The 17,257-nt window shown below is 54.8% G+C and overlaps 1 protein-coding gene across 1 annotated transcript in view; it reads right to left on the minus strand.

Annotated features, from left to right (window-relative positions):
* The window catches only part of AHRR (aryl hydrocarbon receptor repressor), a 93,365-nt gene that overhangs the window by 35,254 nt on the left and 40,854 nt on the right, over window positions 1-17,257 (minus strand). The window contains exon 4 of the mRNA XM_061129400.1: window positions 16,455-16,570. Within this exon, the coding sequence (XP_060985383.1) occupies window positions 16,455-16,570 (116 nt within the window). The remainder of the gene's footprint in view (window positions 1-16,454; window positions 16,571-17,257) is intronic.

Below are 17,257 nucleotides of genomic sequence, written 5' to 3' on the forward strand. Positions count from 1 at the left end.
ACGCCACCTGCCACTTACAGAAAAGGTTTGCTGAGGCCTGCCGTGTAGTTTCTGGGGTGTTAACTGTTGCAGCTAGAAGGGAGCTCAACGGGAGGTATAACATCGAGAAGGTGAAAGCGTCACTACCTGCAGAGGACTCCTCAATCTGTCTGGGAAAATCTAGGGAATCAATGATAAAGTAACCCAAATAAAAGAATTCAGTGAACAGGAAGGATATAAAATTAAATATATAGTCAATAGCCTTTACATACTAGAATAATGACCATATCAGAAGACATCCTGGTGGATAAAATCCTCTTTAGAAGACCCAACACTTGCAAACTCAATCAGAAAAACGCAAAATTGATGTGAAGAAAACGTTAAAACATCTCAAGAGACACCAAATTATATGTGAACAATAGAAAGACATCCTCTGGTCTTGGACAGGGTGACTCACCATCATAAAGATGAATTTATCAATGGAGTGCAATGTCCGGCCCAAAAGGAAATCATGTTCTGCCCAACGTGACATCACACAAGATTCCCAAGGAAACTCCCAGAAAGGGACACAGCCTCACAGCCGCACATGGGCCCTCGCTCTGCCGTGAAGCCACACCTTAGCTGTTAAGAGTACTACTCAGAGAAGAAGCATCACAGCACTCAGGCAAACATACAGTGAGCACTCAGCAGAAGGTCTGATCCAAGAGGGAGGCACCAGCGGGCTCCCTGGTGGTACAGTGGATAAGGTTCGCCTGCCAATGCAGCTGACACTGGCTTGACCCTTGGTCCGGGAGATCCCACATGCCAAGAGGCAGAGCCCACGAGCCCCAGCTACTGAGCCAGAGCACCTCAAGCCCACACGCTGCAGCAAGAGGAGCCAGCACAGTGAGAGACCCAGGCTCCACAACTAGAGAAACCCATGTGCCGCACTGAAGACCCAGCACAGCCAAATAAGTGAGTAAATAAACAAAAAATTTTTTTAGAAAAAGAGGGAGTCACTAAGATGTTAAAGCAGCCTAAGATGTATCAGAGATGCCAAAAGCTCACAGCTGAGATCAGATTGCTGCCTCAGATGCAGACATGAAATTCCCCCGGAGAATCCTCGAGCAGCCTTGTGCCCACATGACTTGAAAAGGAGGTGACACCCAACGGCTTGCCTTGTTTCACAGTTCTGGATGAGTTTCTGACACAGAGGTGCAAACAGCAGGGTGGTGATCTGCAGTCAGATTTAGACTTTGCGCTGAGTCTCCTGCACGAGAAACCAAAGCTCACACAGCCCCCTGAGGCACCCCTGCCCCTAGCAGTCTGCTGCCGGTGACCACATCTCACCAAAAGCCTGTTATTAAGATACCAGCCACAACTCCCGAACTCCAGTGAACGGACAATTGATCCTATGAACACTGTGTCCACCGGAACGTCCGTGTTCCCAGAAAGATGGCAGCATTTGTCATGAGTTCCTGTGCAGTTCCAGGGAAGTGCCTGTTCACACTGCCCACACTCCTTTGGGCATCTGGGGGAAAGTCCGGTGTTTGCCCGCGCTTGTCCCGGTGGGGGGGGTGGGGGTGACCATGACTGAATCTCCCCCCACGTGCCTCTGCTAGGAGATCCCAGGTTTCTTGGTGAGGGTGGGGAGACCCATGAAATGTCTGGGCTGTTACATGGTGTAACAGAGGCCAGATTTCCCTGCGTGCTGACCGGCAGGGTGTGGGTCGATCAATAAGACAGGAGGCTGGGTGTGGACAGCCCCATCTGTGAGTGGTCCCCACGCAGACTTCCCACCACCCACTGGGAGGTGCCAGGTTTGGACAGTGCCCCTCACAGTTTCTGTGCCACTTCAGAGAAACTTCATCTAAAAACACAAAACCTGCATGTCCACGTTCACTGGCCCGGAGGATTTTCAGAAGTACCGTCAGCCTCAGAATCTATGACGAGCTGGACCACTGAGGCTTGGACTCCCATGTCCCTCAGACACCGACACGTACAAGAACCACACTTCGAAATGCCAACTCTCCTCATATTGTGGTAAAATGTATGCAGCAGAAAGTTCACCGTTTTAGCCACTCTCACACACACGGCTCATCCCCGCGAGCCTTGTGGTTGTACGGCCGCCAGCAGCAGCATCTCCAGAGCGTCTCATCTTCCCAGCCTGACACTCCGGCCCTCCCCAGTCCCGGCCACCACCATCTGCTTCCTGTCTCCAGGAGCCCCACTCCTCAGGGGCCTTCTGAGTGGACTCACAGGACTGGCCCTTCCGGGCCGGGCTCAAGCACTCAGCACAACATCCTCGGGCTCATCTGTGCAGAGCCTGTGTCGGAATTCCCTTCTTCGGGGCTGACTAATATTCCACTGCATGCACAGGCTGCACTGCCGATCCCTTGTCGCTCAATGGGCGTCTGGGCTGCTCTCAGCTCCTGGTAAGGGCTCCCGGAGATGCGCGCACACTACATGGATGGAAGACACCTAAGGCAAGGAGGAAAGGCCACAACCTTTCCTCGCTGCAGCGCTGCTGTGCAGAGGAGGTGTGTGACCACATGGGACCTGCTGCCCCCAGAGCTGGGCGTCCCCCAGGATGAGGGCAGTGCTGGTGCTCACACCACTGCCCATGGCCCTCCTGTGATGGCTTCCAGCGCCTCCCCTACAAACCTGGCTTCCTGTGACCCAGGGGCTCAGCGGAACACCTGCTCAGGGTGCCCGGCTCCTTCCCCACCCTGCACCACAGCCGGCAGATTCTAGTGGCCAAGGCCCTCGGGGCTGGTGCAGCCTGCTGCTGCGGCCACCGTGACCAAGCCCTCCGGCCAGAAAAGCCGGAGCGGGCAGCCACGGGCCTCGCACCTGACCTGGAGCTGGCAGGGACATCCCGGGAGGGGCCTGCAGGCTGCCCATCTAAGTCCCACCCCAGGAATCTGGGCAGAAGCAGGGTGGCACCACCGCAGGCTTCGGTGGCCTTGTGGTGTGGCTCTGTTACTGTGGCAACAAGGTTACTGTTCCTCCTTCTTATAGACTCACTGACCAGTGGCCACGTGGCCCAGGTGACCAAGCCCAGACGCCACGCGGGGCTGGGCTGGTGGTAGCCTGAGAGCCTCGTTCCCCCCCACCCCGGGCAAGCTGCAGGCGTGGGGACTCCCACTTGCCCCCGGCGGCGGGAGTGGGTGAGGTGGGCGCTGCCAGCCGTCCACGCAGCGTTTCCCGTCTCAGAGGCAGCCCAGACTCAAAATGTCCCACTAATAACAGTCCAAAGCCCAAAGAGATGCTCATGGTCTGAGTGCATCAAATGCCGTCTCAAAAAAGATTTTACAAGATTAGTCACAGCCGAAAACAACCTTAATTTTAACTCACCAGGCAGAAATTTTAAAAAGAAAAACGACCATAAATGCTGTTTGCCGAGTCATATGGATTCAATATCAGATCGACGTTCTGGCCTGGAAACCTCACGCCAAATAGTGCTGCACATGTGGGACGGCCGGAGCAAACATGCATCGCAAACGTTTGTTTGTTTTCTCTCTCTCTTTTAATCCTGCAAGACTTTTGTGTTTCTTTAAACATGGTACATGGAAAATGAGATCACTTCTCCAAGCGGAGAAAAGAATTTGGCCCCAAGCTGAAGGCTGCACTTTTTTAAGAGGAGAAACAACCGCGTCCACGTTCAGTGACAGCCAGTCACGGGAGCTGCACCTGCCACTGCAGGGCCGGCCACTTGCCCTGCCCCGGACACCACCGGTGGCCCCGCGTGGGGATCGGGGCAAATGGCTGAGCAAGCAGGACTTCCTCTGGACAGCCCTTGAACATCCTGATGTCTTCCAACGCAGGCAGAAAAAAATAGCCGGCGAGCACTTCAAAGATTGCTCCTCAAGGTCACAGCAGAGGAAAAAGAAGAGAGAAAAGGAACAGTTCCAGCAGCCCCTCTCCTCACCCCTCCCTGGAATGAAGGGAAGTTGGGAGCTGGGCCCTCCCCTGAGAGCTGTCGCCATGGCAACAGAGCAACACCACAGGCCAGGCCGCCAGTCACGCGAGCCGGGCACTGGCCGCTGGGCCTGCTGGAGCCAGATCACTCACTGGGCCTCGCCGCGGGGCTCATGTGCGTGCGAGGCGCTTCTGCTGGGGACGGCTCGCCGGCTGTTTATAGATCCCACAAACAGTAAACTTGGCCTTGGGCTCCAGCCTCGGAGAGCGACGGTGCTTGCAAACAGTTCTCGAAAGAGGCAGTGAGCTGACAGGGCAGAGCCACAAGGATGGAGGCAGGTGTGGACCCCCGGGCTGGACCCGTGCTGCCCGGCCCTGCTCCACCATCCACGGCGCCGGGGTCATCCTCTCCAGGTGAGCAGCTGGACAGTGCAGGTGTCTGGATGGTGAATCTGGCCCTGGGCCCTCCGGCGGCCGGTGGGAGCGGAGCCCAGAACCAGACACAGAATGTGGCCACTGCAGACATTGCTCTTCCTTCCCTGGGCACATGTGACCATTTCAAAAACACCTCAACCAAAGGCTGCTTTTTCAACAGCTGTGTGACCTTGGGCAAACTACTTAACCTCTCTGGGCCTCAGGTTCCTCATCTAAAAACTAGGGATGATAGCAGGGACCATCTGTGAGCTCAAATAAGCACCCACACAGAATAAAGGCAGAATCAATATTGGTCCTGTTAATTAGAACTCGGGGTTTTGTGCTGGAACGAGTGATTTACCAAAAGTGTTGGCAGTGTTTCCTAAAGAGAAAACAAAGCCTGTTTGAAGACTGAGACGACTCTCTGAATATAAACTTAAGTTTAGCTCCTGAAAAGCAGTTATGGGCAATCGATAAACAGGTGCTCCTGGCAACCCTAAGGGAGCAGCAGTGCTTAGTCTGAGAGTCCATCCTGCCGGGGTCCTGGGGCGGGAGGGGTTGCCCCCACTCACCCACCAAATCTCCAACCGGGGGCCACCAGCCTCAGCCTCATAGCCGAGGGTCACTCCAGACCTGTGGACAGGTTCTACACCATTCCTCTGCCCCCGGGGAGCCCAAGGGGGCCTGCAGGAGGGGGAGTGTCACTAGGAGCTGGAGAGAGCCCCTGTGGAAGAGTCGTCGTCATGCAGGAAAGCTGACCCGACAGCACCGCAGGGAGGAGCTAGTGTGAGCCCTCAGACTGCACATGGAACAAACCAGGGGTAAACCGGGCTCCACGGCAGGGGGGGGACCCGGGTTCCACGGGGGGACCCGGGCTCCATGTGGAACAAACTGGCCATGGCCTTGGCTGTGGGACAGGCAGGTTCTCAGGCCCCACGACATTCAGCTGCTCCTCCGTGAACTCAGGGTGACCCAGAGTGAGCCAGGAGCTCTTCGCTAGTGATAAACCCTGCCGATGACGCAGGCCCGCAGCGTCTCAGGGCCTAGCGATGAACAGCAAGGCTGACATGGAGCCCATGCAGCAGGTGCAAGCCGGCCCGCAGGTCCTCCTCCAGGGGGCCGGCCTGCATCCTCACCCGGCTCAAGTCCCCACCGGGACCCTCCCTATGACCATGGGCTCAGTGAAGGCAGAGCCTGGGGCACATACGTCCAAGTCCGGGAGAGCCCAGGGCAGAGCAGGGCCTGAGTGGCCACAGGGATAGCTGACCAGGAAGCCCTGCTTGGTGACCATGGATGATCAGGGGTTCAAGGTGGACAGCTGAAGTGACCATGGATGGCCAGGAGGTACACAGCAGAGAGTTCTAGGTCTAAAAGCCACAGAGAGGCTCCAAACAGCTGAACTATCTTCAGCAGTAGGGCCAGGAACTCTGGGCTTCTGACCACAGGGAGACTGCTGAATGGACAGAAAGTACAACTTTGCACCACGGTGGACATAGCCTGAGGCTGGTACTGCCCTGGGATGCTCAGTGGACGTCAGACAGGTGGGGTGGGGCCTGGGGTCTGCTGGGCAGTGGGGGCAGCCTGCCCTTCAGGGCTGTGTCCACCCACAGGCCAGCCCCTGGGGAATTTACACTTTTACTCACACCTGTCATGTCCCTGAAAGAAGAGCCACATCAAAGAAGTTTGGGAACAACAGGGTCACAGCAGAGGTGAGACAGGATTTCTCTGAGCGCAGAGACCAGAGTGGGAGATGGAGCAGCCCCTGCAGCAGCCCACTCAGCGGATCCAGAAAACACGTGGGTGCAGGTACGCGAACACCAAGGTGCTCTCCCCAGAGCTGAGGGGTAGGAGGGCCTCAGACGCATACCTGCGACCTCGCCAACACTACCATCCAGCAGTCGGGATCCCGGGTGTGCGATGCCCCCTCCTGCAGCCCGGCCCCTCTGACAGCGACCCTGAGACCCCTGCCCCCAGGCCGCCTCGCCTCCCCCCCCGCCGGCTGATTCTGTGCCCCACTGTGCGGGCTCTGGGGTTTTGTGCCCCTGTTTCTAGAGGACCCGTGGGCCCAGCACCAAGCGGAGGAAACTGTACCAGGGAGTCCTCAGCCACAGCCCACCAGGAGCGTACACACTTGGCCCCTGCTCCTTCCTCCCAACCAGGAGAAGGGGTTTCTGGGTCTTTCTCTAGGAGAGCAACAGCCCGAAGGTGAGAAAGTCTGCACTCTCGTTCTCGGCACGTCACTTGTGGTTCCTGAGAACTTCCCGGGAATTGTGCTGGCTTTTCCAGAAACGGCGCCAGCTCGGTTGGCACGGGTCAACAGCCTGCTGAGTGAGTGTGGTCCTTGGGGTTCCCAGACACGCAAGGCCCTCTCACGGCGCTTCCTCGAGGCTCGTGGGTGCCACGAGGCCACGTGAGTCACCTGCCGAGGCCCAGGGCCAGCAGCAGGAATGGCAAAACCCTCTCACTCGGGAGCCAGCATGCTGGCCCGTTTGCCACCCCTCCCTGGAGGATCTTGACCGCTGTAACCCAAGGACGCTGCTGCGGCCTCCAAGGCAGAGATGCAGCACAACCCAATGACCCTGTGCGTCCCTGCCCTGCAGCAAGGTTCAGGCTTCTGTGTCTGCACAGGGCGAGCCAGCACAGGCTCCATGCCCCACCCTGCAAAGTCACCCTCCTTATCCTAGTGGGGGCCCAGGGCTGTCTGGGTCAGGATGAGGAGGGCTGTGGCCTGAGCCCAGGGTGGGCATTCGGGGGGCATAGAGAACAGAAGTAGGAACCCTTTCCTTCTCTGCTGGGCCCCTTGCGTTGCCTGGTGGGATGAGGGAAGCAGAGCTGCAGGGCACAGCTGAGCCGTATCCCAGGGACTCACCCCTCCCGCCCCGTGCACACCCCAGACCAGGGTTCCTCCCAGGGCGGCCCTTTTTAGAGGGGACCCTCACCAAGGAGGCAAGTCCACCCGGTCTACCCTCCTCTCCCCAACCCTCCGGCCCTCAGCACACAGGCGCCAGGACACAGCTCAGGGGATGCCCAGTGGATGGGGCAGCATAGAGCAGAGGATGAGACGAGCATGAGTTTAAAATACAGATTTAAGGAGGTAAGAGAATAGCAAAATGAAATGATAAGAAGAAACAGTGCGAGCAAATCAAGGGGAAACACTTACTAGGTAAGAAAATGTAGGGACGAAGAGGAGACTGGCGGAGAGTCGGACAGGACTGAGCGACCAAGCAGAGCACAGACAGAGGACTGCTGAGGTCCATGTGATGGGCGCAGCCTGGAGGACTGGCCCCGAGGCAGCAGAGAAGGACAGTAGACAGATCACGAGAGAAAGAGCTGCGGGTGGGAGGTCTGCCCAGGTGCCCTGGGCGCGGGGCTCCAGAGGTGGAACCAGTAGCCCAGAGGGACAACGGGAAAAACATCCAAACTGGAGAAGAAAGGCCTCAGCTGGAAAGAACTCAGAGCACCAGGCAGGAAAAACAAGACGAAAGACACATCACAGTGAAATTCAAGAATATCAGGGCCAAAGACAGGCTCACAAAAGCTCCAGACAGAGCCAGAGCAGACCTACCACAGAGAACAAGCCTCAGACCCCCGTGGCAGCACCAGGCTGCAAATCGTGAGGCAGGATTTGTGAAGGTTGAGGGAAAACTTTGAACCTAAAAATCTATACTCGGCCAAGTTGTGATCCCAGTGTGAAAGCACAGGTGAGATGCAGAAAGATTTCACAGGAGCCCCACAGCAAAGTGCTCGGGGGCGGTGGGGAGAGGGGCCACGTGCAGAACCTCAGAGGGGCCTGGAGAACTGAGGACCACGGCAGGACCTGTGTCATCCAGGATTCAACTTCTGGACAGTCACTGTGTCCATGCGGGGCCACCGGGCGATCCCTGAGAACAAAAGCAGAGTGCGTGACTCCTTTAGCACAAGAAAGCGTGACCTGAATGGGGAGCTAGAGAGAACAAGAAACCCAGGAAAGTACAGTCAATAGAAATTACAAAATACAAGGGCAGAAATTAGCCCCCAGCAAGAGTAATTACACGAAGAATAAAGAGGCTAGACTCCCAGCCAGGGCTCGTGGTGTAGCGCAAGGCCAGTTAACGGGAGCGGGAGCCTGGTGGTGACAGCGAGGCACCGTCCCAGCTGCGGGATGCCGGAGAGCGGGGCAACCTGAGCGTCCGATGGACACCTAGCGGGACGAGGGACAGAGTAAGCACAGGGTGTGAGGGCTGCCTGCTCGCAGCTCCCTGAGAGGCTGCCCCGGGCTCCCCGGGGTTTCAGGTGTCCACGTGTCCCCACCGCCACCACAGCCCCGCTTCTGCTGATTGAGCGGCATCACGGCTCTGCTAGAACCCGAGCTGCTCCGTGCTCCAGACGCTTCTCAGCGGGCATGGGGGGATGCACTGTTCTCAGTGCCCGCTGGGCGATGACTTACCCCGCCCTTCCGCAGCAAGTGGTTCACCACCTTCTCCCCACCTCCCGGTGGGCCCCGGGCTCCAGGTCCCCGCCTGCCACTTGGTCACGGCCTGTTCCATGCGGAGAAAGTGGAACTGGGAGGCTCAGGAGTGCCCCCGCCCCTCCAAGGCAGGCAGGTGCCCCCTCCCCTCAGGCACCTCCCCATGGCCTTCCAAACTCTGCCTCCTTGTCTCAGAGCCGACCCTCCTGTCCTGGGTGTTGAGTTTCACAGAGGCGAACGTTTGGTATTGGAGCTTCAGCTTCAGCATCAGTCCTCCCAGTGAATATTCAGGACTGATTTCCTTTAGGATTGACTGGTTTGATCAATACTTGACTCCAATACTTTGGCCACCTGATGCAAAGAACTGCCTCATTTGAAAAGATGCTGACTTTGGAAAAGATTGAAGGCGGGAGGAGAAGGGGACGAAAGAGGATGAGATGGTTGGATGGCATCACCGGCTCATTGGACATGAGTTTGAGCAAGCTCTGGGAGTTGGTGATGCACAGGGAGAGCTGGTGTGCCGCGGTCCATGGGGTGGGACATGACTAAGCGACTGAACTGAACTGAAACACTTGGTCCTTTCTCTCTGTACTGGTCACCCATGGGGCCTTTGGGCCGGAAACTCAGTCCCGAGTTCTGGGAATCTTCTGGGTCGCTTCCTTGACCATTTCCTCCCCTCTGATCTTTCTGAAGCTCTAAGTACACAGGTCCCCGGGGCCTGGTAACTTCCCCAACTTTCCTGTTTTTCTCCACCTGTTCCTCAGTTTCGCGCAGGAGGACTCAAACTCTGGGCCCTTCCACAGATTTCCAGATTTTGCTCTCATGCCTTTAATTTTGAGTGCTTTTAAGATCTCCAGCGGTCTCTTTCACGGGTGCGTGTCCCTTTGTCTGAGGAGCCCAAGGGCCGCGTGGCCTGTCTGTGCAACCTCTCCTCTCCGCACGGCCGTCTCTGTGTAGCTGTTTTCTCGTGGCTCCTGGGTTTGGCTCCATCAGCCTCCTCCCCGAGACCCACGACCCCTCAGCGTGCTGGACTCGAGGAGCAGGCGCGGTCCCCCTGTGCAGCCTCGGAGCTTCATGTCCCGCGGGGAAGCCTGGATGTCCACACCTTTAGTCCCGTCTGCACAGGCCCTCTTCTGTGTAAAGTAACAAGTCACAGGCTCCGAGAACAGGCCAGGAATCTGCGCCTCTCTCAACCAGCTGCACAGCCACAATCACTGCACATACACAGATCCAGAGTGTGCAGGCCGCACTCAGGGCACAGGAGGCAGAGGCCGCCAGCTGGCGGTCAGGGAAGGGGTGCAGAACGGCCAGCCTCCTCCCGGAGAGAAGGGGAAGCACTGAGCAAGGAAAACACCAGGAAAGATGCAGCATCTCAGACGAGAAATAGACGCCATGAAAAAAACTGAGAATTTTAGACGAGAAATAAAATATATGAAGTAAAAATTTCACTGGATGGGCTGAAGGGCAGGATGGAGGTGACACAGAAGAGCCAGTAAAGACAATGGGAAGTTACCAGCCTGAGAGAGAAAATATGGGGGAAAAGTGAGGGGTGCCTCAATCCCTGTGGACAGGGTGAGAAGGCCTAACAGCTGGACAGTGAGGCTTCTGAAGTGAAAGAGACAGAGGCAATAGAAACTATTTGAAGACTATGGCTGGAAACTTCCCAAAGTTGGTGAAAGACACAAATTTAAAGGCTTAGGTAGCTCGTGCATGCGTGCTAAGTTGCTTCAGTCGTGTCTGACTCTTTGCGACCCTACGGACTATGTAGTCCACCAGGCTCCTCTGTCCATGGGATTCTCCAGGCAAGAATACTGGAGTGGGTAGCCATGCCCCTTCTCCAAGGGATCTTCCAGACTCAGGGATCAAACATGAGTCTCTTTCATCTCCTGCGCTGGCAAGCAGGTTCTTTACCACTAGCTCCACCTGGGAAGCCCTCAGAAAGCTCAGTGAACCCTAAATAAGACAATCTAATAAACCCAGCATATACCCAAGCCCAAGCATATAAAAATTAAGCAGCAAAGGTCAGTAGAGATACTGAAATGGAATACTAATAAGTATTACTAAAGTCAAAAGAAAGGTAGAAAAGAAACAAAATATAGGAAAATTATGAAATGGTAGACTGAAATCCAATAATATCAATGATTACTGCAATATAAATGCCCTAAATACACCAATTAAAATGATACTGTTGGACTGGACTCAGAAAAACAAAACCAAAAAAAGGCCCAAATACACCATCAATACATTTAATGTAATAATACAAATGGGTTAAGATGAAAAGATGAAGCAAGGTATTTCAAGGAAACATTACTTAGAAGAAAACTGGTATGACTGTATTAGTATCAGACAAAGCAGACCTCAGGAAAACTACAATAAAGAGGTGTTTAGTGATAATGATAGAAAGGTCAATTCAAGAAGAAAACGTGATGATCCTAAGTCTGCAGCATACAATGGAGCCCCAAAGAACACAGAGCAAAACTGATAGACCCTAAAGAGAAGGACAGAAGCCCACAGTCACACCAGAAGGTATCTTTAAGGTTAGGGCCAGACAGAAAACCAGCAAGGACATAGAAACTGTCAGCGTCATCAGATGACTTGATGTGGCTAATGTTCTGTGGACATCTCACCCAAGGACAGCAGTTGGGCTCACAGACAGCCTTGTCCTTCAGGAGGGAGGGGCAGGGCCTCTCTGGGATCTCTCATAAGAGCACCAACCCCATTCATGACCACATCACCGGCAAACACCGCCACTCTGGAGGGTGGTCTCCAGTCCAGTGTGAGTCTGAATTACATTAACTTTGGGGGGGTCAGTCTAGTGTGAATCTGAATGACATTGATTTTGGGGGGGCCAGGGGGACACGAGTGTCCGACCCGCAGCAACAATCAGTGAGACTAACAGCTGTGTGCCTTTGGAAAAAACCAATAAAGTGAATGCACTTCTAGCCCAAGTGACTAAGAAAAACCAAGAGAAAACACAAATTACCAATGAAACAGAAAATGAGACAAAGCTACAGAATCCACAGACATTAAAAGGGCAACATGTGAAAACCATGGACAGCGTTGTATTCATAAAATCAATAATGTAGATGAAGTAGACCAACTCCTTGAAATACGCAAACTACTCAAATTCACACTAGAATAGTCCTTTATTAATTAAGGAAAATGCACTCACAGTTTAATCTTCTATGATTTAAACTAAAGAAAATCCCCAGACCAGTTGTTTTCTCTGGTGAATTCTATAATCACTTGAGGAGGGATAACATTAATTCTACACAAGCTCTTTCAGGAAAAAAAAGAAAAGGGAACACTCTCAACCAATGTTATGAAGCCTCCAGCAGCATGCCACCACAACCAGACAAAGACATTACAAGAAAACAATAAAATAGTTCTCATGAACATAAGTACAAAAATCTCCACAGATATTAGCAAAATTTAATCCAGCAATATATAAATAAGATCTATTCTGGGCATGTAAGGTTGAGTAAGCATTTGAGGACCAATTAATGTAATTCACAATATTAAATAGAAAAAGACTCAGGAAGAAAAACCACCATCATCTCAACAGATGCAGAAAAAACATCTAACAAAACTTAATATCCATTCATAATAAGAACTCTCAGAGATGAAAGAATAGTGGGAAATTTCTTAATCTACTGCTAAGTCACTTCAGTTGTGTCCGACTCTGTGCGACCCCATAGATGGCAGCCCACCAGGCTCCCCCGTCCCTGGGATTCTCCAAGCAAGAACAGTGGAGTGGGTTGCCATTTCCTTCCCCAACACATGAAAAGTGAAAAGTGAAAGTGAAGTCACTCAGTTGTGTCCGACTCATAGCGACCCCATGGACTGCAGCCTACCAGGCTCCTCCATCCATGGGATTTTCCAGGCAAGAGTACTGGAGTGGGGTGTCATTGCCTTCTCCGTTTCTTAATCTAAGACATCTATAAAAAGCAAAATGAGCATAATAAAAGGCAGAGACATTACTTTGCCCACAAAGGTCCAAATAGTCTAAGCTATGGTATTTCCAGTAGTCACGTATGGATGTGAGAGTTGGATCATAAAGGCTGAGCACCAAAGAATTGATGCTTTTGAACTGTGGTGTTGGAGAAGACTCTTAAGAGTCCCTTGGACAACAAGGAGATCAAACCAGTAGTTCTAAAGAAAATCAACCCTGAATATTCCTTGGAAGGACTGATGCTGAAGCTGAAACGCCAATACTTTGGCCATCTGATGTGAAGAGCTGACTCATTAGGAAAGACCCTGATGCTGGGGACGATTGAAGGCAGGAGGAGAAGGGGACACAGAAGATGAGATGGTTGGATGGCATCACCGACTCAATGGACAGAGTTTGAGCAAGCTCTGGGAGATGGTGAAGGACAGGAAAGTCTGGCATGCTGCAGTCCATGCAGTGGTAAAGAGTCGGACACAACTGAGCAATTGAATGACAACAACACAGTAATTAAGGCAGCAAGGTGTTTCTCTGTGAAAGGTTAGACATGTGGTCAATGCACCAGGTGGGGTCCAGAAACAGACTCAAAACTATGACCAACTGATGTTTTTATGAAGGTATAACGGTAATTCAATAGAGAAAGGATCAACTTTTGAATAAATGGTTCTGAAAAATCTAGACTTCATATGCAAAAATAAACAAATCTTGCCCTATGTCTCCCACCTTACCCTAAAGTTAATTAAAAATAGATCACAGACTTGAGTGTAAAACTTAAAACTGAATGCAGCAGTATGAAATGCTGGACTCAAACATAAAAGAAAAATCTTTGTAACCTTGGAGTAAGTAAAGATTTCTTATAGCTGACACCAAAATCATGACCTATTATTAAACAATGGATAGACTGAATTTTGTCAAAGTTAATACTTTCACTCTCTGCAAGGCCCTGTCAAGAATGAAAAAACAACAACAACAACAAAACAAAACAAAAGAAAAAGAATGAAAAGACAAGTCAGGCTGGGAGCAAACACTACAGAATCTACACACAGGGAGACATGTTGGAACATTTACACGCGCTCAGAAGCCAACAGTTAAGAAAGCAAACAACCCGATCTTCTCTTGATGGACAAAGACTTGAGCAGACAGCTTACAAAGAGGATCTGTGGACGGCAAAGAGACTCACGAAAAGATGCTCAACATTATCGGTCATGAGGGAAACACAAATCAAACCCACAAGTGGCCCAGCTCCTAAAACGGCTTGGTACACTGGGCACACCAGGGACTTGGAGCAGCGCAGAGCTCCGTCCCTGTGACAGGGACGCGCCAGCACAGCCGCCCAGGCAAGCAGAGTGGCCGTCTCTCGCAAAATTAAGCACACACACGCCCATCATCCAAATCAAAGGAAAACCTGTGTGCAGAGAAACCTGTGTGTGAATGTTCATCACAGCTCTACTCACAGCTGCGCAGCCTGGAAACAGCCCAGAGGCCTCAGCGGCTGGGAGGGCCAGTGCAATGAGACGCCCACACCGCAGGTGCCGGCCGCTCGGACACTCAGGTGCAGGATGCGGAGCTGGGGGTGGGTGGGGGTCTGGCTGCAAACGGCGAGCAGGAGGGAAACCTGGGGGGGAGGACTTGCTCAGTGCTGTCTCCCTACACCGCCAGAAAGGACTCAGCTCAGAAAAGTCCCATGCAGCCCAGGACACCTCATCTCTAGCCAGGGTCAAGGGGTCAAGGTGTCTCCCGGCCAAGCAGGAGACACCCTCCTTGGTGGGGGTGGCCCAAGGCCCACAACATGGCCATGAACACAAAGGCCCAGGCCTCTCCCCCGTGGAGGCAGGACAGCCCGGAAACACCAGGGAAGTGAGGTCCCGGGAGGTGGTCCCGGCAGCAGGACGGTGCCTGGTGCTCTAACCTGGACAGCAAGCTGTGTGCATTGGCTTCTCTGTTTATAGCGCAGAGCGAAAGTTTAAACACGATTTTATGGTTAAGATGTCATTTTAATCTTGAACGTGAATAGGGAAAGAGCGATGCCAGTCATCATCTGGCAAGAATGAAATCCAGGCTGGCAGGATGTTCTCCACGTTCACTAGCACTAACAGAAAAAAACCGCTTCAAAGGAAAAATAACATTTAAGATTTGCTTCCTACAAACTCGATAAGTAATGAATATGGGAACGTTTCCTCTTCTGAAAGCACAACCTTTCCCAAAGCACTCTGCTCTTAGGCCTACTCTCTGCTCCACAGGCCCTGGGGTGGCAGGACTCAGCACCCTGCGAACTCAAATGCAAACCCTGTCACCTGCGAGAACACATGTTTTCACCTCTTTGGGAAAGAGATGATCTGTAAGCTCCTAGGGCCTCCGAGCATCCAGATCCCTCGGCAGGGCCGAGGCCCGGGGACTGTGGGATGGGGGTGGGGGGGGGCCATGTGGCCAGCACGAGAAGGTGCAGCGTGACGCGGGCCGTCGGGGGGCCCAATCGGGGGTGGGGGGGGGCCGCTGAGCAGACACGGCAGAGCAGGGCCGGGAGGCAGACCCTGAGGAGCCAGTCGGCCAAGTCCGCCTGTCCCTGCCGTGCACTACTCCACCCTCTCTTCCTGGTCCACACTGCTAACAAAGCGCTGGGGCAGGAGCCTGGCTGAGATGAAAAGGTGTCTGCTGGGCCCCCCTTCCTCATGGAGGAGGCTGCCGGGGAGGAGCTGTCGGGGACACGAGGGAAGGAAGGCCCCGTGGTCACTGCCAAGGTCACCGCGTGTCCCCGTGCAACACTCAGACCCCGAGTGGGGCGCTGGCCCGGTGGGGGGGGGCACCCGAGTGGGCGTCAGCCGGTGACCACAATCACACCAGGCCCAGTGTGACCGGCGGGGAGGGGGCTGCGGGCCGCGGAGCAGCCTGGGCTGCAGACCAGCCACCTGCAGGGACCGAGCCGCTCTCAGAGGCAGGCGGACAGGCGGCTGCCCCGCAGGGCTTCTCCCAGCTGAGCGCACCTGCCCTCCGCCCCATCCCCTAACACACATGCCAAACTGGGGGGCCACGGAGGGCACGAGGCTGCGGCTGGCTTCACCTGGGGGCAGAACTGCCCACCAAACAAGGCTGCAGGCCCAGAACCAGAGGCTCAGCTCTGGGCCTGCGGGCAGACACGCCAGAGACACGGGGGCCCGGGAGGACGGCCAGGGCAGCCCAGCTCCAAGGGCACCATGGCTGCCGGTTACGGGCAGCCTGTTGGGGGCTGGTCCCCGCACCCCAACCCCCCTGGGAGGGACGGCCTGCACCCCCGCCCTCCCGGGGGGGCCTGCATCTCTCTCGTAGCCAAGCAGCACTCTCACCCTGTGAGCAGTGATTGATACCACCCAGGAAGCCCCACCTCCCTTATCTTGTCAGGAAAAGCAGTTCAGAACCACCACGCAGGCCCCTCTCCGGTGAGAAGGCCCGCCCCGCCCGTGACGTCCACTGTGTGGTATCAACAACGGGGTCAGCCCGGGACTCACAGTGCATGATTTTCTGTCCTCAGTCTGAGGGGAAAAGCCTGCTCGGTATTTTATTAGGTTCTTGCATCAACAAGTAAAACCAGAAAATGCAGAAGGGGAAGCGAGGTTCCCATCTGAAGCCCACAGCCTGGAGGTCACCCGTGTGTGCTGCCCAGGGATCCTGGAGCCCACCTGCAACCAAGCCCTCCCAAGATTGAGCTCCCTGGTGGTTGTGAACGGTCAAGACTGACGCAGCAACACGGCCAGGAGACCCGGGAGTGCGGGGCGGGGGTGGGGGGGGGCTCACCTCCAGCAGCAGCCTTCCCTCCAGCATGGCTGAGCCTGCGGACCCTCCACGTGGACCCCGGTCTCCTGGCGAGGGGGCAGCAGCTACCGGCTTCCTCGGGCGCCTCTCCTGCAGGGCTGAGGGGGGCACGGTCAGTCACACTCTTCCTGTGTCCCCGGCTCCCACCCTCTGCAGGCACGCCAGCCCAGGTCTGCTCTCCTCCCAGGTACCCAGGGCAGCGCCGGACAGCTGGTGGGGGACATTCAGGGATGGGGCTTCTCGACTGGCTGCACTCTGATGACCCCACCCCACCCTGCCCTCGGCCTCCCCCGACGAGCCTCTTAACCCCCTTCCAGCCTTAGGGACCCTCCAGGTGTCCCAAAGCTCCCCTCTCAAGACCCAAGCCTAGGCAGGTCCCCAAACTGGACACCACTGTTTGAGGGAACCAGTCGCCAGGAGCCCTGCACACTCCTTCCTGTCTCTCCGTCCTGGAGCCCTGGCCTGACCCAGACTGGAGCGGCCAGTGCCCTGTGGACCCACACCCCTGCCAGAGCCCCCTGCCGCCCGCCACCCCCACTCTGGCCTCATCTGCACTTGAGGTGAAGCGCTCAGACCGACAGACATCCACATCCCAGCCCTGAACTCCACGCTCTGTCATCAGCTCCTGGAATTATGAGGGTTCTCAACCAGGAGCCGGCCTGGTGCTGATGCCTCCATGGAGGCCTCTAGGACTGCGCTTCCACTTCCCCTGATTTGGGGGGTGTCAGTGCCACCAAGGGCCCTGCAGGCTATCACCACCTTGTCTTGTGTTGGGGTAAAATACA

This window comes from Dama dama, chromosome 25 (assembly GCF_033118175.1).
Source record: "Dama dama isolate Ldn47 chromosome 25, ASM3311817v1, whole genome shotgun sequence".
NCBI lineage: Eukaryota > Metazoa > Chordata > Mammalia > Artiodactyla > Cervidae > Dama > Dama dama.